This window comes from Octopus bimaculoides, chromosome 9 (assembly GCF_046866305.1).
Source record: "Octopus bimaculoides isolate indiv1 chromosome 9, ASM4686630v1, whole genome shotgun sequence".
In the NCBI taxonomy this organism is placed as follows: domain Eukaryota; kingdom Metazoa; phylum Mollusca; class Cephalopoda; order Octopoda; family Octopodidae; genus Octopus; species Octopus bimaculoides.
This window is the reverse complement of record NC_142936.1, coordinates 89,864,854-89,891,111: the sequence shown is the minus strand read 5'-3', so window position 1 is coordinate 89,891,111 and position 26,258 is coordinate 89,864,854. Positions and strand designations below refer to the sequence as shown.

The 26,258-nt window shown below is 39.3% G+C and overlaps 1 protein-coding gene across 1 annotated transcript in view; it reads right to left on the bottom strand.

The window, feature by feature from the left end:
* Positions 1 to 768: 768 nt before the first annotated feature.
* The window catches only part of LOC106869838 (chondroitin-polymerizing factor, non-catalytic subunit), a 70,062-nt gene continuing 44,572 nt past the window's right edge, over positions 769 to 26,258 (bottom strand). Inside the window, exons 2-6 of the mRNA XM_014915739.3 lie at positions 20,037 to 20,165; positions 9,667 to 9,800; positions 8,795 to 8,913; positions 2,927 to 3,040; positions 769 to 1,915 (exon numbers count right to left, since the gene is read on the bottom strand). Coding sequence (XP_014771225.1) covers positions 780 to 1,915; positions 2,927 to 3,040; positions 8,795 to 8,913; positions 9,667 to 9,800; positions 20,037 to 20,165 — 1,632 coding nt within the window. The 3' untranslated portion in view covers positions 769 to 779. The remainder of the gene's footprint in view (positions 1,916 to 2,926; positions 3,041 to 8,794; positions 8,914 to 9,666; positions 9,801 to 20,036; positions 20,166 to 26,258) is intronic.

Here is a 26,258-nt window from a genome sequence, read left to right as displayed (position 1 = left end):
ATTTCCCAAGAGCCATATGGGAAATATCTTTTTTTTTTTGTTGGTTTTGCTCCAGCACCAGAAGAAGGGGGTAGTCGCACACACACACACACACACCAATAGCTGAAATTCACCAAATGCAATGCAAGATCTATGTGTGTGCAACAGTATCTGACATGAGACAATGGCATGCAAGCTGTCTGCAAATAATGCTAAAAATACAACAGACAGCGAATTACCTTTGATTGGCACCAGTGATCAATTGGAACTTCACAATTCTTTGTGTCAAGATCTTGCTGAGTTTTTGTGAAGAATAAATATTGTTTGAGTGAGATTGAGGGTTTGTGTGCAAACATATACATGCCATATATATATATATATATATATATATATATATATATATATATATATATATATATACATATATATACATATATATATAAAGACATTTAAAAGCACTTACACAAACTGATAAAAGAAAACACAATGATCCCTTTTTTCTTCTGTTTTAGATTGTGCTCATAGATGTCTTATATCTTAACCAGACATAAACATATATATGTGTATGTATGTAGTGTGTGTATATGTGGTGTGTGTGTGCGTAGACATAAAAATATACACAAATGTTAAATGTGTGTGTGTTTGCTTTTGTTATTGTATGTGAATGTCAACTTAGATGCATGTGTATATGGGTGGCTGTATGTATGTAACAATGTTCAAATCTGTATGTGTATGAGAGTAAAGGCCTTAAATTAACGAGGTTGTTCTCGGGCCTGTTCCTCAGTCTTGTTTATTTTGGTCTAAGATTTCTGTGTTTTCTTCTTGTTCTTGCTGTTGGCTGCTGGTGACTCATCAGCCTTAAAAATCACCTTTTTCTTCATCTTTAATTTTTCCATTTTTTCTTCGTATTCAAATATAAGTCGAGCCAGTTGAGACCGGTTTGCCAATGCCTCCAGCCGACGAATCCTGCATCGCTCATAGATGTATCTTGGCGATGACTGTATGCAGTTGATTGTTTTGTAGCGGTGCTTCAGTGTTGGTTCGATTGCACGCAACACATGGACTTTCTTGTGTTTGAGGAACATTCTGAATAGATCGTGGCTATTTACTTCTTTTGCAGGAATGTTTTTGCGAGCATCCTGGTAATCCTTGTTGTAGAAGCTGCTGTGTTCATAGGAATACACATCAAAGTGACCAACATTTCTCTTGAGGTCAATTGACGTAGGATACGGCCGCTTGTCGTAAATCAAGTTTGGTTTGTATTGCCAGAAACCAATTGGGAAGAACACTTGCCAATTTAGGATGCTGTTCATACGAACACGGTTGAAAAACTCTGTTGCTAGGTCCATGCCAACCGTTGACAAAAGTAGTAGGGACTCTGGTAGGAAATGTTGTGAGACGGAATCCATTAACATTAAGTCAGGGACATACACGCTGGCGGTTTCGTAGTTCACCCATCTGATTTTCTCTTTATGGTATTTGTTGTTATAGTATGTGATCATTGATTTAAGTACGTAGAACTTATCTTCATCCAACAAGTGTGAGTTGTTCTTGTAAATGAATACAATTAGCAGGTTGGTGTTGTCACCAGCATCCAGGCAGTTCTGTGCGTATGAGTCCAGAAAGCTACCCAACTCATTTTTGTCCTCGTCTGACACTGGCAAGATAAGATTCACCTGTGTGTTCTCTGTTACGTAGGGCATGGGGATGATTTCCACGTGGCCCAGTGGACGCACCATGTGAAGACGTTTTTCAATGGTTTTCTTTTCAACGTTGTCAACCAGTGCAAAATCAACAATGTACTCCATTCCCCGATATGGATCGAATCGACGGTAGCCATTGACCAAGCGTGAGAATGTGTAGCGTTTCTTGTACTTCTTGGCCAGTTTATCTTGGGCTAATTTGATGACTTCATCAACATCGAGTTTATTGACTCCTGCAAGAAGAAAAAGTACAGAAATGAAGGCAACAGCATCAAAATGGTAAGAAAAAGACAGACAAAAAAAAGAAAGGTCAGACATGTTTTATTTATTAGACAAGTAGTGAAGGAAGAGGGGGAAGTGACTATGATATTTGGGGCACTGCTGCCAAAGTGATGATGTGGGTAGGATTGTACTAACTACCAAAGTGATGATCTGGGTATGATTGTACTAGCTGTCAAGGTATTGACAGGGATAGAATTCCAGAAGAGATTGTTTTGAAGAAAAGGGATTTGGAGAACAGTTTGGTTAGTGTAGTAAAGATTGTTTGCCAACGTAACATAGCAGTCCTGGTTTAGGACGAATGTTGCTGTAATTTAGCCCCAGGAGACATCGTCTCCAGTTGGCTATACATGATCTGTGTCCTTACATTTTCAAACAAGAGAATCTAGCATCCCCACTCAGCTCAAAACAATATCTGTCTTGCGATTTCTGGGTTATTTCTCTTCATCAGCACAGAATAATTACACAGATATTGTTCTGAGCTGAGTGGGGGTGCTAGATTCCCTTGTTCAAAAATATAAGGACACATCCTGTCGTATAACCAGCTGGAGACGATGCCTCCTGGGGCTAAATTACAGCAACATTTGTCCTAAACAAAGTACTGTTACTGAATATCTCATGTTGTGAGATTTAAAAATAGTAATTTTCTAGTTTGGTTAGTGTTAGATGTAAGTATATAATGTGTAAAGACTGATAATTTAAAAGTGCTGGGGTGAGAAAGTTAGGTACAGTAGTTCTGATGCAGTACATGTGTAGTAATGAGAGAGCAAAAGTATGTGGAAGTAAATGAAAGAATACCCAAGGTACAGTAACAAATTACACAAACAAACAAAAGATGAAATAATAGAAGAAAATAAAATGGAACATGTTCATGAAAGAATAAAACAGGGTGTGTGTGTTGGTGTGTAGGTGTCTTTCACCAACCCTGTTGCTCCACCACCACAAAACATTTTTGTATAGTTTACCTGAAAGAACTTTCTCGTTTGAATAATCATTATCAAAATACAGGTGTGTAGCTGTGAAGTATTGCCAATGTATGACATCAAAACGATTCTTTGGCTTGAATGGTTCTGGCACACCTGAAAAAATTAAATAAAAAGAAAATATTCAATTCAATTAAACAATAGCTGTAGTAGTAGTAGTAGTTATTGTGAACAATAGTGTAAGCAATTAAAGTCCTCGTAAACCTTGCACTGAGTGGGTCACAACATTTAATAACAGCAGCAGAAGCTGCAGGGAAAAACATCCGTGCAGCTGAGCTTAAACACATTTCGTTTTTATATATATATATATTGAATCATGCCACTTGGGTGGGTGGCTGGCTGGCTGGCTAGGTAAGCAAGCCAACGTTACCTCTGATCAGAAGACTGGTCCATCACAGAGTTACAATTTAGAGCTGAGCGAACTGGAGCAATGTGAAATGAAGTGTCTTGCTTAAGAACACAACACACTGCCCAGTCAGGAATCGAACCCATGATTCAGTGATCATGAGGGCAAACCTCTAGGTCACGCTCCTTCACCTTTCACTAAAAGAAATCAACTAATTACATACACACAGACACATTCATTTTACATCCACTTTCTATTCTGGCAGGGGTGAAGCTTATAAAGCTTTGGTCAGTCTGGGGCTACAGCAAAGACACTTATCTAAGGTGTCCCGCAATGGAACTGAAGCGAAAACCATGTGATTGGGAAGCAAGCTATGCTGAATCCTATAAGCCATGCCTGCACCACAAAAGGACAAAATAAAAAAATAAAATCCCAAAACAGCACATGACCAAGCCAGAGATAGCTGCAGGTTGTGGAAGCAGACAATAATACAACAACAGCAACAAAAGCATTGCAAGAGGAAAGGGGAGAAGGCAGAGGTGGAGAAAAAAGAAGAGCAGCAAGTCAGAACCAAATCCAAACTGTTTGTTTTGAGTCTTCTATGTCTTGATTATGTACAAAACAGAATATCATTGTGATCTCACCAAAAAAAAAAAGAAAAAAAAAAAAAAGAAAAACCAAAAAATCTAACAATTAAAAATAGAACAACAACAACAGCAACAACAACAACAACCATGACCAACAACACAAGGAATGTCTACTGGCTTGGAAATTGATAAGAAATACCTTGAAGTTAGTTTAATGTGAACCATGAAATGAAATGCAAGAAGTTCATAAGTGTTGGGTCTTCTCTGCTCTTAATTTCTTCTTAATTAAAAAAACAAAACCCTGATTGCCTTTGGTTATGATTATTACTTCTGCCTTAGCGAAGGCAGAAGTATTGTTTTCAATCATGTTTGTTTGTCTGTGGACAGGATGTCTCAAGAACCGAAGGATGGATTTGGATGAAACTTTCAGGGATGTTTGGCCTCATGACAGACATGAACTGATTAGATTTTGGGATTGATCTGGTACTGGACAAGGATTCTGGACTATTTTTCCTGTTTTTTTTTCTTTTACATAATTTTTGAGAGCGGTTGAGTTCATTTTTAGTATTCTCATTTGAGAGCAATTGAGTTTATTTCAGATATTCTCATTTTAAAAATCATCTCTGGCTGACCGTTGAGAGGATGTTGGTATTGTCTTGGTGGAGGTTTGTGCTCTCTGAGTGTTCTTGTTGAGAATCATCATCATCGTTGAACGTCCGCCTTCCAAGCTAGCATGGGTTGGATGATTTGACTGAGGACTGGCGAACCAGAAGGCTGCACCAGCCTCCAATCTGATCTGGCAGAGTTTCTACAACTGGATGCCCTTCCTAACACCAACCGCTCCGAGAGTGTAGTGGGTGTTTTTACGTGCCATTGGCATGAGGGCCAGCCAGGTTGTACTGGCAATGGCCATCCTCAAAATGGTGCCACCTGCACAGGAGCCAGCCCAGTGGCACTGGCAACAACCTCACTCGAATGTTTTTTCACGAGGCAATGACAGACCAATTAGTTGTGTTGGGGGTTTAAGAGGGGGACCACATAGCACAGATGTTAAGGTAATAAGATAAATATATATACAAATTCTAAAAATAATAAAAAAATATACAGTACAGTACTGTTTCTACTTTGCGGATTTTCACCAATCACGGAGGGTCTTGGAATGTAACACACCCATGATAGTCGAGAGATTACTGTGCATTGTTCTACATGTCCTTCCTATTCTAAAGGTGGTAACAGCTGAAGTGAGGGAGATCTGGTTGCTATTACTACTGGATCAGGCCATGATAAACATTCTGTCATAGCTTGAGTATTAGAAGTAACAATGGTGGGTGTAGTGAAAGAAGTGCTTAGAAACATGAAAATGTAGATGGACCATTGTGACAAAAAAAATAAAATAAATAAAGTGACACAAAATAAAAAGAATAAAGAGATAAAGCAAATAAAGGAAACTTTAAAATAAATATTTACAAGGCGTAAAAAACAAGTTCTAAATAGGACAAATGAACTGAAAAAAAAAAAAAATAAATAAATAAAAAGGCAGGTAGATAAAAATCGGAGAAATACTGTAGAACAAATATCAGAAGACGATGGTAAAAGGACACTGGTTGTTACATTAGAGTGCAAGACTTGAAGATAAAAGGTTGAGGAAGTATAACAAGAGAAAAGCCGACAATGGATGAAAAGATTAGGATGAAAGACAGAAATTCAAGTTCTGATCTGAGCAGAAGAATAAATTCTTTCCCTCTCACACATAAGTACAAAAATCAACGACGTCAAAACTACGACATGCAAAGGAGGGCTACCCTTGTAGTAAAGGAGTGTGAAGGTGTAGTCATCCCTTACTGTATCATGATTCACCTATCTCGGGTTTATTATATGTCGATTCCTCCATGGTGTTGTTTTGCATTGGCTGTGTGGTAAGTAGCTTGCTTACCAGCCACATAGTTCCGGGTTCTGTCCCACTGCATGGCACCTTGGGCAAGTGTCTTTCAACTATAGCCTCGGGCCGACCAAAGCCTTGTGAGTGGATTTGGTAGACGCAAACTGAAAGAAGACAGTCATATATATGTATGTACGAGTGTGTGTATATGTTTGTGTGTCTGTGTTTGTCTACCCAACATCGCTTGACAACCAATGCTGGTGTGTTTATGTACCCGTAACTTAGCGGTTCGGCAAAAGAGACCGATAGAATAAGTACTAGGCTTACAAAGAATAAGTCCTGTGGTCGATGTGTTTGACTAAAGGCGGTGCTCCAGCATGGCCACAGTCAAATGACTGAAACAAGTAAAAGAGTAAAAGAGATGTACAAATTATAAAAATAGAAAAAAATATATATATACAGTATAGTACTGTTTCTACTTCTCAGATTTTCACCTACTTGTGCTGGTGGCATGTGAACAAAACACTGGACTGACTCCTGTGCAGGTGGCACATAAAAAACACCATTCGAGCATGGCCGTTGCCAGTACTGCCAGACTGGCCCTCGTGCCGGTGGCACATAAAAAGCACCCACTACACTCTCAGAGTGGTTGGTGTTAGGAAGGGCATCCAGCTGTAGAAACTCTGCCAAATCAGATTGGAGACTGGTATAGCCATCTGGTTCGCCAGTCCCCAGTCAAATTGTCCAACCCATGCTAGCATGGAAAGCGGACGTTAAATAATGATGATGATGATGATGATACAAAGTAGTTGTATACTGTCAACTTAACGTGACAGTCCCAATATGGGAATCATACTAGTGCTATTTAGTCCTAGAAAGCTGGACTGCTTCCTGTCGGCCTTTGACACATTTCCTGTTTCCTTGTGTATACAAGGGGGAGACAAGCACCTCCAAAGTGGTCCAGCTTCCTCGGGCTAAATAGCAGCAGTATGATTCCCTTATTGGGACTGTCACATTAAGTTGACAGTATACAACTACATTATCATAACACTGCTGCTTAAGTCTCTCTGTGAGATTTAGAAACAGATCATTTCTAATTTCGGATTTAACTATCCCCTGGTTGCTTAGATACTTCAGACTACCCCTGAAATATTGAAGCAATCCTATCATATACCTATATATATATATATATATATGGTGGTTGTCTACTCCTTACACAGAGTTTGACCACCTCCTGCACCTACACCTTAGCCCTTTCATGGCGTCTGATGTGGTTTTTTAAACCAGACAAGGTTTTGAAAAAACACCCACACAAATTGCACCTCTGATTTGAACTACCAATACCTGCAGGTAAGTTCTGCTCATTGTGGATCCTAACATGTCTTTTAAGAAACCCATTGGATTTGCAAGCCCTCTGGCATACACCACATTCAAACGTGTGCAGACATATAATCATACATTTTTAACATCGCCGATTCCTATGGATCGCATAAATTGCAATTCTTCGAAACATATGTCGGAATAAAGTATGCAGCTATAACATGCGTTTTCTCCATTCCTTAAATTTTTAAATATACTCAAATACCCAAAATATCAAGGAGTTTCTGCCTCACCAACAGGAATTACACCACAGTTATTTTGTGATCTTTGCTACCTTGGTTTCTATTAACCCATTTATTCTATCCGAATTATTATTTATTAGGATAGAATAAATACATATAATTAAGATTTAGCACAGCACAGAATGTGACAAAGCTGGCCTTTTGAATAGCAGGTATTACCTCAACGCACAAGGTGAATACAAGTGAATGGGAGACAAAAGGATAGGGAGTGTGGGTGGGTGTTAGAGTGTAAGAGAGAATGAGAGACGGGAAATAGATGAGTTCATGACTATAATGAAAGGAGAACATGTGTCTGAGGGAAGAGCATGTGACAACTATAGAAACCAGTTAGGGTTGAGGGTTATCAAGGATAAAATTTTACACATACTGACATAAGACATAAGCAAAGAAACCATCCCAATTCTTTCTCCCCCATACCTCTGTTGCCCAACAATAACTGGAAATTAACATAATGAAGGTGACACGAATTATAAAGAAAGGTACAACTTACCTGTATGTGCATCCTGGTTGAGCAGGTGAAATAAATTAAGACATTCATAATTAGTATGAGACAACAATCTCCTTCCTTCTCTCTGTCACGCACACACTCACAAGTACAGACATAGGGAGTGACTACATTGTTGATGGGCTTTGGAGAAAAAGTAATTTACATTGGTGTGACAGTCTTACTGTCTACATGGAGCATGGACAACCTGCTGCTCATGCGGCCACATGAGGCTTTCCTATGACTATGTGGTTTTGGGTTTAATCCCATTAAGGAGCACCTTTGGCAAATGTCTTCTGCTATAGCCATGGGCCAACCAATGCCTTGTGAGTGAATTTGGTAGACAGAAACTGTGTGGAAGTCTGTCACACGCGCATGTGTGTGTGTGTGTGTGTGTGAGCATGTCTTTGTGTCTGTCCCAACCACTGTTTGACAACCAGTGTTGCTTTGTTTACGTCCTTGTAACTTTGTGGTTCAGCAAAAGAAACTGAGTAAAAAGCAGACTTAAATTAAGAATTGGGTCTGATTTGTTTGGCTAAAACCCTTTAACCCTTTAGCATTCAGATCACTCAGTCAAATGTAATTCTTATTCATTCTCATTGTTTGGAATTAATCATGTGTTATCACACAGCTTTGAGATATCAATGATGCCATTGTCTCTTTCTACAATGATATTGCAGGGTAAGTGTGAGAGGCTGGATCTGGCTGGTTCAAATGTTAAAGGGTTAAAGTGATATTCCAGCATGGTTGTAGTTCAATGATTGAAACAAGTAAGTGGTAAAGTGTTAGACAATGATGTGTAATATAGCGGAAGTACAAGGGATCGGTTTAATGGAATGTTAAAGAATGAGCCCCCCCCCCCCCCCCCCCGCACTCACATCCCTAAGTAGTTTGTTGGAGTTGGTGAATGAAGACCACAACAAGACACTTACCTACTGGCCACGATAGGCTACTTTTACCACCGGGGGCAAACTGACTGAGATAAAGTATCTCCTCTTTTGTTCGTTCGATCTCTTGCAGAGTGGTATTTAAGTCCATTTGGCAGAAGTACCTGACAGCAATGAGAAAAACAAGTAGATTGGGATTAACAACAACAAAAAAGAAGAAAAAAAGCCCATGGGCATATGGTGTAGTGGTTAAGAGCGCGGGCTACTAACCCCAAGATTCTGTTCGATTCCAAACAGTAACGTGAATAATAATAATAATATCGAAAAATACCTTAGGAATGAGAACCCAGGTTCAAAATTTCCCCAAGACACCTGATGAAGGCCAGAGAGTATATCAGCCGAAACGTGTTAACAACAAACAAGATGAGGACAAATATCCGTCAAATGTAAATAATGTAAATAATGTACATAATTCCTCATCTGTTAAATATAAAACTGAACAACAACAACAATCGTAGTTTACAGTGTTAGAAACAACAACAAAAATTATAGATACCTCAGAGCAGAAACTAATTTTTGTAAACCAGTGCAATCAAATAAACAGAAGAAGCATAGAGTCGTGAAATTCTTTTAAGTTTATTTAATTATGAGACGTAGTCAACTTCACTAGTGTTGGTGCCATGACAAAATGAACTATGTTCACTCTGGAAACTGTTTGATGACAGGGAATGAATCCAGCTATAGAAACTAAGCCAAATGACGACACACACAAACACTAGTCTGTAGGAGCAGTAGCACTCAATAAGAAGTGACCAGCCATGAGATGACCTGTCCAACCCCTGCCAGCATGGAAAACAGATGTAAAATGAAAATGATAATGATGATGATGATGGTAAAGTGAAAAAGAAGGGACTTACTTGTGCAGCTTGTATGCAGATATGTCATCAGGCATTGGTGCAAAAGCTATGGATGGCTTTAGCCTGGCATTGTGTAGGATCTGCATGTTGTCATAGTCAAGCTCAGCAACCTGCAGGTAGCTGTATGTCTGGTCCTGTAAGGTACAACAGAGAGAAAGTGAGAAGAGAGACAAGCACTTGTAGCCCAACATATTTACACAACTCATTTAATACTTTAGCATTCAAACCATCCATATCTGGCCCAAATATTCCACCTGTTTATGTTAAAACTTGCCAGATCCAACCTTTTATACCTACCCTACAATGCTGTTCTAAAAATAAACAATCACATCATTGAAATCTCAAAACCACAAGATAATGCATGATGAATTCAAAACAATGTAAATATTTGATAGAGTAATCACAATGCTAAAGAGTTAAACAAAGGCATAGGTGCAGGAGTGGCTGTGTGGTAAGTAGCTTGCTTACCAACCACATGGTTCTAGGTTCAGTCCCACTGTGTGGCACCTTGGGCAAGTGTCTTCTATAGCCTCGGGCCGACCAAAGCCTTGTGAGTGGATTTGGTAGACGGAAACCGAAAGAAGTCCATTGTGTATATATATATATATAAGTTTGTATGTACATATATTTATCACCACGACCACCACCACCATCATGTCACCATCATGTCACCATCACCACCACCATCCTATTGTATATGTACATAAATCTATGTGAGTACATAGATATATGTGTACATATATCTATGTACATATATTTATGTGTGGTGGGGGTTTGACCCCCACCACTGCACAACAACTGGTGTTGGTGTGTTTACGTCCCTGTGACTGAGCAGTTTGGCAAATGGAGCCAAGAGAATAAATACCAGGATTTTTAAAAAAATGAAGTCCTGGGGTTGATTTGTTCGACTAAAATTCCTCAAGTCAGTGCTCCTGCATGGCCACAGTCTAATGACTGCAACAGGCAGAAGATATATGTATGGATATGGATAAATATGCCATATAATTATCTACCTACCTACCTAACTAGCTATCTATGCTATCCCTCTATATTATCTGTTTATTTATTTATCTCTCTCTCTCTCTCTCTATCTATCTGTTTATCTATCTATTTATCTATCAATCTGTCTATTTTTCTCTCTCTCTCTCTCTGTTTATCTATCTGTCTGTCCGTTAGTCTATCTGTGTCTATCTATCTATCGCTCTGTCTCTCTCTCTTTCTATATCTATCTGTCTATACTATCTATCTATCTATCCATCCATCCATATATACATATATATACACACATATAAAGCTCCCAGTGTTTTTACGTAATGTGATACTTTCAAACATGTCAGACCACCAAAATATTAGGTGCCACTGTTCATGTCTGGCTTTGTTTGCTTAACCCTTTTCATAACTATATTTCTGTTGCAATATACTGCCTTTTGTTTCAATTCATTTTTGGAAATAGCAGAGAATTTGGTAAAACAACTCTGTGATTATTAATCTGGCATTTGCAACACAAATTAGCATGAAATTTTGATGGACTGTTTAAATTTAGGTCACTTTAGAACAGGAAGTTTGTATCACAGAACCAGGGCTGGTCTCAGGCAGGTTGTTATAAGAAGGGTTAAGGGAGTGTGTGAAAGGCTTTGATTGTAGATAGATGAGTGTGAGAGAGAGGGTGAGTGAGTGTAGGTATGAGTCCCTCAGAAACTTTATAGATGAGATTTTTGTTTTTTGTCTATAATTCTAAGCGAAGTGAATTGTTTTTGCTTTTTTTTTTATTGGTGTGTGATATATAGCATTCTCTGCAAGAGAATGCTATATTTTGTTGATGAAGGTAACAGAGGTGATGGTGGTAGATGGTGGTGGTAATAGCAACAACTCACCACCGCCAACACCAAACTGTTACTACCATATACTAACACAACCATCACCACAACCACAACTGCCCTCATCATCACCATCATGTCACCACCACCACCACCACCACCACCACCATTATTTCACCATCACCACTACCATATTCGTCCTGACTGGTTGTGGTTATGGTGGCTGTATCTACATCTGGGTCTCTTGCTCCATATGTCCTTGTAAAGCCTGCAACTGATGATGATGATGGCGGCAGCAGTGGTGGTGGTGGTGACAATAACAGTGGGATTTGGAAGTAGAGCTGGCGGCAGTGATGGATGTCTACAGTTATGATGGTGGATGCGACAAGGATGGTGTCAAAATTGATGATCATGATAGTGATGGCAGTAATAATGAAAACAACAAGAATTATTACGAAATGACGTCAGCAAAAAAGAAAAAAGAAAAATCAAGGTAAGTCTTGTGGGTGGGTGGGGTGAAAGGCAGGATGTTGTTGATCTAATTAATTAAACCCCACCTCACATACTGACTTCTTCCTAAGAGTGACTGGCCTTCTGTCTATGTTAATAATAATAATAATAATAATAATAATAATAATAATAACTAGAGTGCTCAGAGAGTGCAAACCTCCACCAAGGCAACACCAACGTCCTCTCAACGATTAGCCAGAGATGATTTTTAAAATGAGAATATCTGAAATGAACTCTGGCTTATTATTAAACGCGAATACTAAAATAAACCCAACCGCTCTCAATAATTAAGTAAAAAAAATAGGAAAAATAATCCAGAATTCTTGTCCAGTACCAGATCGATTCCAAAATCTAATCAGTTTGTGCCAGTCACGAGGCCAAACATCCTTGAAAGTTTCATCGGAATCCATCCAACAGCTCTTGAGATATCTTGTCTACGGACAAACAAACAAACACAACTGAAAACAATACCTCCGCCTTCAGAAAGGCAGAGGTGATAATAATAATCCTTTCTACTATAGGCACAAGGCCTGAAATTTGGTGGGAGGGGACTAGTTAATTTCATCGACCCCAGTGTTTAACTGGTACTTGATTTACATTATTTACATTTGACGGATATTTGTCCTCATCTTGTTTGCTGTTAACACGTTTTGGGTGATATACCCTCCAGCCTTCTTCAGGTGTCTTGGGGAAATTTCAAACCTGGGTTCTCATTCCTAAGGTATTTTTTGATATTATTATTATTATTATTATTATTATTATTGAGTACTGGGGGTCAATATAATCGCCTTCCTGGCACTTGTGCCAGATGGCACGTGTAAAACATTCGAGCAAGATCGTTGCCAGTGCCGCCGAACTGACTCCTGTGCAGGTGGCATGTAAAATACACCATTTTGAGCGTGGCTGTTGCCAGTACCGCCTGACTGGCCTTCGTGCCGGTGGCACGTAAAAGCACCCACTACACTCTCAGAGTGGTTGGTGTTAGGAAGGGCATCCAGCTGTAGAAACTCTGCCAAATCAGATTGGAGCCTGGTGTAGCCACCTGGTTCGCCAGTCTTCAGTCAAATCGTCCAACCCATGCTAGCATGGAAAGCGGACGTTAAACAACGATGATGATGATGATATCCCCACCCAACAAAATTTCAAGCCTTGTGCCTATTGTAGAAAATCCCGGATCAATTTCCTCCAGTTTCACTTGAAAAGGAAAATAAGGGTTGAGAGGGAAATATTGTCTTCAAGCCAATTTGGCGAAAGGTGAATGAAAGTGGTGAGAATGGTGCAGGTGAATGGGCCTGCCCTGAGCATATGTCTGTAGCTGAAAAAAAAAGGGGGGAAAGGGAAAAAAGTACTTGTCCCCAAGTCAGGATATCCATGGGTTTTTTTATGGGGTTTTCCCATGGGCAGCCCTCAAACGTCTCCTCCCTATTGAGGATCACACATTCTTTTCTTTTTTTTATTTGTTTCAGTCATTTGACTGTGGTCATGCTGGAGCACTGCCTTTAGTTGAACAAATTGACCCCAGAACTTATTCTTAGTAAGCTTAGTACTTATTCTGTCGGTCCCTTTTGTCTAGCGATCATGAGGGGACAAACACAAACACATATATATATATGTGATGGGCTTCTTTCTGTTTCCGTCTACCAAATCCACTCCCAAGGCTTTGGTCAGCCCGAGGCTATAGTAGAAGACACTTTCCCAAGGGGCCACACAGTAGGACTGAACCTGGAACCATGTGGTTCGTAAGCAAGGTACTTTTATTCATTAAATTTGCCACGAGGACAGTACATAGAGTAGCTGTGGGCTGGACGAAGACATTAAATGAGATGAGATGATAAACACGATGATATTAATGGGAGAAGACAGAAGCCGCCTACCGAACTCTGCTTCTCTAAAGCATTGTTCTTTTTTATAAATTACACAAATTTACGAATTGAGGCCATAAACCTCTTACTTCACAATATCCTTTTACAGACTTTGAACTGAGGCACTTGCCTCTTACGAATGGCTTCGAAAGGAAACCGTTCACTTTTACGACAGACTCGATGTCGCTGTACAACGCAGCAATCCAACCGCGGAAGGTTGGGCCCAGGCCAGCCTTCCCGAGGACTGCCGCCAAGTACCAATGGTCAACCCTATCAAAAGCCTTAGACTGGTCTAAATGTACCAGTGTTGCCGACTTAATGTGGCAGTCTCATGAAAGGGAATAATGCTACTATTTTCTCATACTCAATTCTATGTAAACCTCTGTACCACCACCACCACCACCACCACCACCACCAAAATCTTGTTTTTGTAATTTGTCCTTGTAATGTTCCCACCCTTGTGGCAAATAATAGAGAGTATTATCATTATTATAATTATAATAATAATTATTATTATTATTTTCTATGCCATTCTTCTGTACACCAGACAAGAGTTGAAGGTAAACCACCACCACCACCACCACCGTTGATCATCATCATCATCATCATCCTTCTCTCCTCCGCTCTAACCATACCCACCCGCAAAGTGGTGATGGTTGTATCTTGAGCAGTCTTATACACTCCCAGCCTAGACCCTCCCCCTTGTTTGTCTTTTCTCTTTCATTTCCATCAAAAATTGAAGGTCAACAACACACACACATACACACACACACACACACACACACACACACACACACACACACACACACACACACACACACACACACACACACACACACAATACAAGACAAACACACAAGCACAAATACACAGTAAGACAAGAGACAGAAATATAATACACACACACATATGCATGTATGTATGTCAGAAAGAGAGAGAGAAAGAGTGTGTGTATGTGTGTAAGTGTCTTGGTAATGTAAAGAGCAATGTAGAGCTTGCCTACAGCTTCAAATGTTCTAGATTGCGTGTCTATATCTATATCTATCTATTTGTGTGTGTGTGTGTGTGTGTGTGTGTGTGTGTGTGTGTGTGTGTGTAGATGCCTGAGGCAGCAGACATCTTTTAATGTACATTGTTCCTTTCCCCTTCAACAACTGTTGCTGCTTCTTGGCAGGGAGGGAGTTAGGGATTGGCTCTTCAATTTTCTTTCTTTTTCAGTTGACAACAACTACTACTAATAATAATAATAATAATGATGGCTCTTTAAATTTGGGGGCAGTGGGTGAAGTCGGTTACATTAACCCTAGTGCTCAACTGACTCTGAAAGAATGAAAGGCAAAATCAAACTCAGCAGAATTTGAAATCAGAACATAAAGACTGGACAAAATACCACTAAGCATTTTGTCCAGCATGCTAACAAGTCTGCCAGCTCACCACCTTAATAATAATAATAATAATAATAATAATAATAATAATAATAATAATAATAATAATAATAATAATAATTATTATTATTATCATAATGACTGGTTGATCATGGCAGCCCAAGATCAATGCCTGCAACATATTAAAGAATGGCAGTAGCCCAACATGTTGTGTATGTAAACTTACAAAATGAAGCCATTGGTCATGTTGTCTCCATGTGCAGTCATCTTGCACCTACAGAGTATCTCAACTGGCGTGATAGTGCAGCGCAATATATTCACTGGGTAATTTACGAAAACTTGGACCTGCCCCATGATAAAAACTGGTGGGAACATTGTTTTGTCTTGGTATAAAAGATGGGCCACAGCAAATATTCTGCTCAATACCACAGATTTGCTTGTCATTTGTTTGACTTAACCACTTGAGCATGTCCCTTAGTGGCTGACGATATGTACATCTCTGATCGTGAGCAGAAATAGTGGGGGAGCATCATAGCCATGTGTTGAGAGGAATTATTTGGGGTTTGGATAATTCATCTTTGGAAACATGATTGTTTTGCTCAACATCCTTAAACAAACCTTATTCAGGGACCTTTTGAGCGGGATGGGCTACTTGACCTGACGAAAATTCTAACTGGGCCCCACCTGCAAGGTCATGCACTGTTTATCTTGATATGAGATCACTCTGTCATGCACATGTGATTGTGATGCATCTGCCTGGTGTACCCTTATCTGGTGTGCCTTTATCAGACGAGTAGTCATGAGCAGTATACTGGGCTTCGTATATTTTACCCCAGTGTCACTTTGATGGCATGCACTGCTCTCTCTCACTCAATAATGATAATAAAAATAATAATAGACCTGAAGATAGAGACAGAAGCAGTCATATGTGCAGTTCAGGAACAAGCGTTAAGGACCAATTATATGAAGAACAGAATTGACAACACTACTGATAGCAACAATGTGTGGTGAGAGGGGTGAAACACTATGGTACATCGTTAGCGAATGCCTGAAATTGGCACAACGTGATTACAAACAATGCCATGACAATGTGGTAAGAATGATCCATTGGGAGCTCTGTGGAAATCACGGCCTACAAAGAACAAAGACATGGTATGAACAAACCCCAGAAGGAGTCACTGAAAATGAGAAAGAACATGTATGATTATCAACATAGCATGCCCCGGTGACAACAGGATCAATGTGAAAGAAGAAAAAATAAACAAGTATGATGATTTGAAGTGGGAAATAAGAAGGTTGTGGTCAATGAAGAGAGTAGACGTGATACCAACAGTAATTGATGCACTTGGAAGTATCAGCACTCAACTACTAACATGGCTGAAAAAGATTGGTGAAAGTGTGAAGGTAGAACACCTACAAAAATCAGCCATGCTTGGAACTTCAAGAATTCTTCGCTGGGTTATTGAAGCATGACCAGTAAACAAATGTCACCTTAGTCTGCTGGCTGTGGACAGGTGACACTTTCCATTATACCCAGCAAAATGACAGCAACCTGAAACTGAATTGCCAATTATAGTCACCCAGGGACATGCCATCAGAACAAATGTGATATAGACAAAGATTGGTAAAACTCAGTCAGAGAGCAAACGCAGAATATATGGAAAAGTAGATGAAAGTATTAACCATCTCTTAAGTGATTGTTGTAAGCTAGCACAAAAACAGTATAAATTGTGTTGGTAAAAAGAGTGCATTAGGATGTTAGCCAAGTGTGTGGAATGGAAATGACAGAGAAATGGTACAAACACAAGCCAGAAACTGTGATGGTAAATAATAATTATAGGCTCTTGTGGTATTGTGCCATAAAGACTAAACATAGAATTGAAGTAATGAGCCAGATATTGGCAAGAGAGGAGATTTTAGGCCAGGTGATGAAAAGGTAAAATATGATAGAAAGAAGAAGATTAAGGTTGTGAGGGTGTGGGAAAGAGGGGTGCTTTTTATGGTTCCAGTATTCTTGAGGGTACTTTGTCATTAGCAAACCACAACAACTGAAAGAATATGAGAGAAGGGTAATGGGGAAATATTTTAAGTGAGGTTATGAAAAGTGAAGTGACTGACTGCTGTGCGGGTGTGCTGGAGTAACAGAATAGTTGTAAGGATCAGAGGGGGGAGAGCAAGGAAAGGAGTAGTGTCATGGTTAGTGGGGAAAGATAAAAGGACAGAAGAGCGATGGGTACTGAGGTGGTGGACAAACTCTAAGGAGATGACCAGAGATGACCAAAGAGAGAGAGCGAGAAAGTTCTTTCAGTTTCTGTCTACCAAATCCACTCACAGAGCTTAGGTCGGCCCGAGGCTATAGTAAAAGTCAGTTGCCCAAAGTGTCACATAGTGGGATTGAACCTGAAACTATGTGGTTGGTAAGCAAGCTACTTACCACACAGCCAGAACAAACTGACCCCAGGACTTATTTTTTAAGCCTAGTATTTGTTCTATTGGTCTCTTACTGAATCACTAGATAATGGGGACATAAACACACCAACACCGGTTGTCAAGCGGTGATGGAGGGGATTTAGACGCACACAGATACACACACACACACATATGACAGGCTTCTTTCAGTCTCCATCTACCAAATCCACTCACAAGGTATTGGTCAGCTTAAGGCTATACGAGAAGACACTTGCTCAAGGTGTATGTATGCATATATGTATACACACACACACACACATCCAGCATGGAACATGGATGTTAACTGATGAACATACATACATACACACACACATATGTGTGTGTGTGTGTGTGTGTGTGTGTGTGTGTGCAGATGAGTGCACACACACACAGAGAAACACTCCTTGTTCTTGCATATGTGTGTAAGTTGCTTCAGAAAGTTCATAACAGTTTCACTTGAAGAGTGAGTTTGGGGGGAGTAGTGGTAGTGGGGTGGTGACAAAAGTAGTAGTAGTAGTGGTGGTGGTGGTGGTGGTGGGGCGGTGGTGAACATACTGTTCACAAGAGTGTGTTAAATGAAAAGTAACTTTCAAAAAGAAAAAAGCAAGAAAGAAACCAGAAAAACTTTTAAAAACGTAAACCAGGCTTTAAACTACCAATCCTGCCATTATTTTCTTATTGTAAATAAAACAAGATGTGACATTAGTATAGTCATTACCGTTGTTGGTGGTGTTGTTGTCGTTGTTGTTGAAGAAAGAAGTGGAACGGCAGAAGTTCTGAGTATTTTCAGCATAGGGGTGGTTGTGGGATTTTCGAGCGGGATCGTTGCTGGTGCCCCTGGACTGGCTCTTGTGCGGGTGACACATGAGGTTTCTCGAGCGAGATGAGCGTGGCCGTTGCCAGTACCGCCTGACTGGCCTTCGTGTGGGTGACACGTAAAAGCACCCACTACACTCTCTGAGTGGTTGGTGTTAGGAAGGGCATCCAGCTGTAGAAACACTGCCGAATCAGATTGGAGCCTGGTGTAGCCATCTGGTTTCACCAGTCCTCAGTCAAATCGTCCAACCCATGCTAGCATGGAAAGCGGACGTTAAACGATGACGACGAATACAAAATCTAACAAAACTGCCAACATTCTGCATCAGCAAAAATTAAATATCTCAGATGGAATAATGATATCTTTTATATTTGTGCCAGTCATTGGGCTGTAGTTATGGTGGGGCACCATCTTCAATTGACCCTTGTGACTATTTTTTTTAAAGCTTTATTGGTCTCTTAAGCCAAACTGCAAAGTTATGGGAAAGTAAACAAACCAACACCAGTTGTTAAATGATTGTGGGGAAACAAACGCACACACATACATATGTGTGTGTGTGCGTGTGTGTGTGTATACAGGGTGGCCCAAAGGTAGGTTTACAGTTATTCAACTATCTCTTTCGCATTAATATATTAATAGTCTAGATCTTAATTATAAAAAAAATATGAAACCATTATTCTATGCTAATTTAGTTAATTTTGTCAAGCTCCCTTTTCAGTTTGTGAGATAGAAATTTAAATGTAATAAAATGTTTTAAATTTAAAGTGCCTAACTGTATAACTGTAAACCTACTTTTGGGCCAAAAATATTTTGACCATACTATACTGATGATCGAAAGTTACATATTGTTGTAATAATCGTGAAATTGTTCGATATATAGTTAAGTCTGTTTTGTGAGAAGCCAGTTTTTGAGAGTTGCATTTCCTCGCATTTGGTAAAAATGTGTTTATTATGGTAGTTTTAGCGTGAGGCATTCTTCTATAGTAATGCCCTTATATAAATATAAATATATATATATATATATATATAGGGGGTTCTTAGTTTCCATCTACCAAATCCACTCACAAGGCTTAGTGCATAGTAATAGCAGAGTTTGTTTTATTAGTGTATTATATGTGAAGGCGCATGGCTTTGTGGTTAGAGTATTTGGCTCAAAGTCATAAGTTCAATTCCCAGTGGTGTATTTTGTCCCTGAGTAAGACACTTTATTTCACGTTGCTCCAGACCACTCAGCAGGCAAAAGTGAGTTGTACCTGTAATTCAAAAGGGACCAGCCTTGTCACACTCTGTATCACACTGAATTTCTTTGAGAACTATGTTAAGGGTACCACGTATCTGTGGAGCGCTCAGCCACTTGCATGTTACTTTCACGAGCATTCTGTCCCGTCAATTGGATCAACTGAAACACCCTCGTCATCGTAACCTATAGAGCGCCAGTTATATGCTGGCATGGAAGGCAGGTAATAAACAATGATGATGATACACACACACACATTCATACAAGAGAGAAAGATTGAGATAAATAACTTACCCCAGCAAATTTTTTACAAGATTTGCCTGTAGATTGTAAGATACACTGTCCCAGTACCACCTCCATGGACATTTCCTTCTGTACATTGTAGCATCCTTTTAACTTTTTCAGGGTCATCGCCAACATTGACTGCAAATGGAAAAGATAAGAGTTGTTACAGTTCATTCATCGATCATGTTTGGATAGTGCTTTTTACGTGCCACCAGCATGGGGGCCAGTCAGGGGGTACTGGCATCAGCCACATTTGGTTGGTGCTTTTTACGTGCCACCAGCATGGGGGACAGTCAGGGGGTACTGGCATCAGCCACATTTGGTTGGTGCTTTTTACGTGCCACCAGTACAGGAGCCAGTCAGGGGGTACTGGCATCATCCACGTTCGGATGGTGCTTTTTACGTGCCACTGGCATGGAAGCTAGTTAGGGGGTACTGGCCACAGCTACGATATTGGTTTTACTTGACTCAGCAGGTCTTCTCAAACATATCATATCGCCCAATTCATCAGGGGCACTCTTAACTGGGCCGGACATGCATGGCTGCAACCTCACTTTAGTTGCCGGGTCTTCTCAATCATAGCATATCCCCAAAGGTCTCGGTCTCCTGTCATTGCCACTGTGAAGCCTAATATTCGAAGGTCATGCTTCATCACCTCATCCCACGTCTTCATGGGTCAACCTCTTCATATATATATATATATATATATATATATATATATGCATGTATTTGTGTCTCTGTGCTTGACCCCCACCATCGCTTGACAACCGATGTTGGTGTGTTTATATCCCTGTAACTTAGCGGCTCAGCAAAAGAGATTGATAGAATAAGTACTAGGCTTACTATGAATAAGATGGTATGTTGCCGACTTAATGTGGCAGTCTCATGAAAGGGAATAATGCTACTGCTATTTAGCCCTAGGAAACACCATTTCCAGTTGGCCATGACACATTTTCTGTGTCCTTATGTTTTCAAAGTGGTTGGCATTCAAAAGGGCATCCAGCTGTAGAAACCATGCCAAATCAGACTGGAGTCTGGTGCAGCCTTCCAACATGCCAGCCCAGTCAAACTGTTGAACCAATGCCAGCATGGACAACGGACGATAAATGGTGATGATGATGATGATATACATATCCAGTTTATATTAAAAAGGGTACTGAGCCATAGAAACTATGCCAAAGCAGACACCAAAGTTTCATACAGTTTTGGTCTCCCAGCACCTCTTGAACTGTCCAACCCATGCCAGCATGGAAAACAAAAGTTCAATAATGATGATGTTGCTGCCTATAGAAGATCACATTATATTCTGTTACTGATTAAAATTACTGGGTATTGGCTTTCAAACACCCAGTTACTTTAATCAATAAGAGAATACTTTTAAGTTCCTGAAGCTGTTCTTAACTATATTGTACTGGGAATTGGACAAATACCTACTCACCAACTGAAAACCCTACCTGGGTGATTATTTCATCCTGTGGATACAGTCTAGATCTTCTTTATGGGTTTAAAAGCCTAATTGATAACAGTCAGCCAACAATAGCAACAAGACTATTGGTAAACAAAAACAAGTGACCAGGACAGCTGATAAACAAATGCCATGTTTTTTTTACATACTAATCTTCTACGAAAACAGACAAATGATACCACTTGTATGACATTGATACTTGCTTATAACTATTACACAATGTCAAGACAATAAAACACAAACATACATGGATATACATATACATTACACACAGACACACACACAGAGGGTGTCTTGCAGTTTCTATCAACCAAACCCACTCAAAAAACTTTGATTGGTTTGGGGCTATAGTAGAGGACACCAGTCCAAGATCCCATACCTATAAATACACAAACACACACACATCTACACATGTGCACACACACACACACACACACACGCACATATATACATAGAGAGAGAGTATTCTCATTCAAAATGGAAATGAGTATCAACACTTCCATGAAGTATGCTTGAACAATTGTGAAGATCTTTTCACATGAAACCATTGGTTGCCTTGTTAACTCAAAAACCTTGATGATAACCAATTCAACAAACAACACAGTGAACTATACACATATACACACATATATATACATGCACACATATACAAGAGTACTTGTATCAGTAAAAATTATGATAATTTTATTAATCATAAAGTATGGAGCATATGTTCAAAATGAGGAATGAAAAGATGTCAATAAACTTCTTACACAAAGGCTAAGCACTTGTACAGTAAAACAATATTTAACAGTGAGACACACTTTGATCTTAGCCAAAACAAGCTGTGACCAATAATTCACAAGTATCATAGTGCATACCACTTGTCAACAACAACAGGACAAAACATTTGTGCTGTCACAAATGACAGCTTTTATACTTATAATAATCTGCATTGGTTCATGGAACAGCTTAATGACAGCTATAAATATTTAATAACAATTGATAAGGATCTATTTTAAAAGTGGGGGCCACATTTTTCATTAATGTTTTACGTAGTGTTTTTGGTACCGAAAGACTTTCAAACTTCGTATACTTATCTATTTTGTGTTATAGAACAGAAAAATATTTTTGTATTCGAATTTATTTCATGTAAAAAATTGTCTTATTTCGATAATTTCAACCAATCACTGACAAGTATTCAGTTGTTTACATTTACTCCTTTGGCTGATTAAGCGATGTAAAGCGTATTTAATCTCCATACCTTCGTTTTATTTGCTTTTTTCATTTTAAATTTGCTTTAACCCTAACGTTAGGGTTAGGGTTAGGGTTAATTGTTTCAGAATCGTTTGTTTATGTAGTCGGCACTTAATGTATATCGGCTGAATGGACGTCAGTGATTGGTTGAAATTACAGAAATACGACAACTTTAACATGGAATAACTTATGGATTTCTTTTTTTTTTTAAGAAGACTAAGAGAAAAAGATGTTTTATATGACACATTCTACCAGTGTTCCAAGTTTTAAAGTGTTTCGTTAATGAAAAATGTGGACCCCGTTTTAAAAAATATCCAAGTTTACAAATATATTACAATGTTATTTATGGAACACTGAAAGGTTTACGTGTAATTATGTCATTCCAGAATTTTCTTCATCATAATAGAAGCTGTGCTTGATACAAGTGAGCACAATTGTAGCAGTTCATATATGAAAGACAATCCATTCTAATGTTACCTGCCATGTGCTGCCAATTAGGAACTCATTTGTCTCTCAGGTAGTATCAGTGTTGACATGGTAGAGCCCAATCTGACACAGAAAGTGACAAGTGACTTGGAGTTCACCAGCTTTTTTAATGTGACACGGTCCTTTGTGTTCAGGGTCAGGAAATAGATGGAGGCCTCTGGTGGGGGTTGTGTTATTGAGAAACATTCTCAGTAGTTAGATGCATTTAAGACAGCTGAGCTTGTTTAGAAGGTCCAAGACATTATCAACTACAACACTGATGAGTTGATGAAGGCCATCGCTAAGAAGCACAGTGGTAGGGCCCACTATCAAATATGTAGGGCACAAAAATATCAAGTACAAGTCCTACATAATGACAAGAGACAAGTTCATATCCAGCAAGACCCACAATGCAATTATGCAATCCTTTCCAACATCATGTGACCATCTCACTGTCTTGATTTTAACCTCTTAGACAGCTGTACCTAGAGTGACACTGGGAAGGGCAGGGGGGAAACAAGCTACCAGACCTACTATGCCAAGGGCTTATTGAGAGCTACTGCCATGGGTTGCACTGATAGGGGCCACTTGATCCTAGCATGCATCCATTCAGTGGCAGCATTGGGACTGAGAGCAGTTTTGTGGAAGAACCTGTCCCTTTAATGTATATAGTTGAACGTGTGTGCCTTCTGCACCCTTTAGCGTTCAGATTACTCTGTCCAATGCGATGCTTATTTATTCACATTGTCTTCAATTAACCGTGTATTATTTTGAAGCTTTGAGATTTCGATGATGTAGTTGTGTATTTGTAGAATATAGGGTAGGTGTGAGAGATGGGACCTGGCTGGTTTGCATTTAAAATAGGTAGAATATCTGGGCTGGATACGGGCTGGCTTAAATGCTAAAAGATTAACTCTTTAGTGTTCAGATTATTTTATCAAACATAATGCTTTTTGATTCACATTGATTTGAATTAAGCATGCATTATCTCATATCTTTAAGATCTTGATGGTGTAATTACTTTATGTAGAATAACAATGTAGTGTAGGTGAGAGCCTCGATCTGGTCAGTTTGAACATAAAACAGATTAAACATTTTGGCCGGATATGACTGGTTTAAATACTAAAGGGTTAAACAGGAATCAGGTAATGAGATTCCTCTTCAGCATAAAGTTGCCTGGCACAGCCTGTGTGTGTGTGTGTGTGTTTGCATATACACACATGCATACATAATGAATAGAAGTTGGTTTTACACTGGAAGGAAAGGTAATTAAGCGAAAAAAGTACTCAGTAGATTGTATGAAGTTTATGTTTGAAGTTCAATGTTACTCAGTTGTTTAACATGGGTATTAAATGCAGAAACTGTGTGAAGTTTTCAAAGTAATTAAGAAACAGGGCAACCATGCTCTGCTGGGAGTGTAATTGTGCAATTGACTAAAGAAAAAACAACCTCAAAAATTCTTTACTCAAAAAATATAAAATATAAGCTCCATGCACCAGTGAAGCTTGTTTTTTTCTTTGTCTCTCTACAGTTATGCTGGACTCAGGTTAAAACTACCACACCAATGCAGGTACTAACCTAAATTAATTGACAGATTAAAACTCGCATAATCTATCCAACCACACACACACACACACACACACACACACAATGACAGGTATTGATAAAAATAGAATCAAACTTCACTCAAATAAAAACCCACACCTTACAGACACACACACACACACACACACACACACACACACACACGACAGCTTTTTATAAAAGTAGAATCACATATCATTCAAATATAAAAAAAAAGCTCATGTTACAAACACACACACACACACACACACAATGTTTTTGAACCAAATAAACACAAATTCCATTTCAAGAAATCTGAAGATTTCTGGCTGGGTTGAAACTGTTCGTCATTATAAAACATGGAAGCCTCTAATACCCATAGCACACACACATGAGCTTCTGTGCACAAATGCACATTAGCTCTAATTCCCTTCCTCATCTTGTTTCTCTCTCCTTTCTATTATGTTGCGGCGTTATCCTGCGTCTGATTATCTCTTACTAATCTGTCATGCTATTGCTGATAGCTCCGCATCACAATAATATTTGGACCTTCTACCTTGATGGTAACTCAAGCCCATGTATATCACGTAACTGACACTAACTCTAGCTGAGAACTCATACAATGACTGTTACTACTACTGACTGACTGAGTGACTAGCTCCGTAGTGGCTGGGTCATACCACTTTGCCATGTGGGAAGGGGTGTACCATTTTCACTACAGCAGAGACTTTATTGCTATTTGTCTATCTCAACCCCAGTAATTTATGCTGGTACTGCAATTAATGAATGGCTAATGATTGAAACATGTAAAAAATAAAAAATAGCAGGTATGAGTGGATCTGATTCAAATAGAAAACAACTATAAAACAAGAGCACTGAGAGAGTGCGAACCTCTGCCAAGGTAACACCAACATCCTCTCAACGATTAGCCAGAGATGATTTTTTTAAATGAGAATAACTGCAATAAACTTAAGTGCTCTCACAAACGAGAATATAAAAATGAACCCGATCGCTTTCAGAAATTAAGTAAAAAAACTGGAAAAATAATCTAGAATCCTTGTCCAGTACCGGATTGATCCCAAAATCTAATCAGTTTGTGTCAGTTACTAGGCCAAACATCCGAATCCATCCAGTGGTTCTTGAGATATCTTGTTGACAGTCAAACAAGCAAACAAACACAATTGAAAACAACACCTCCGCCTTTTCTAAAGCGGAGGTAATAACAACAGCGGAACTAAATGATTTCTTAGAATCGAGCAAAAAGAAACTTGTGAATGTTATAAAGAAACACGAGGAGAACAGAAACACTTCCTTTAAAGAAAGAAACATTAAAGTGAAAGGTAGAAGTTAGATATTTAAACACAGGGATCATCATCATCATCATCAGCATCGTTTAATGTCTGCTTTCCATGCTGGCATGGGTTGGACGGTTTGAATGGGGACTGGCAAGCCAGGAGGCCGAACTAGGCTCCAATCTGATCTGGCAAGGTTTCTACAGCTGG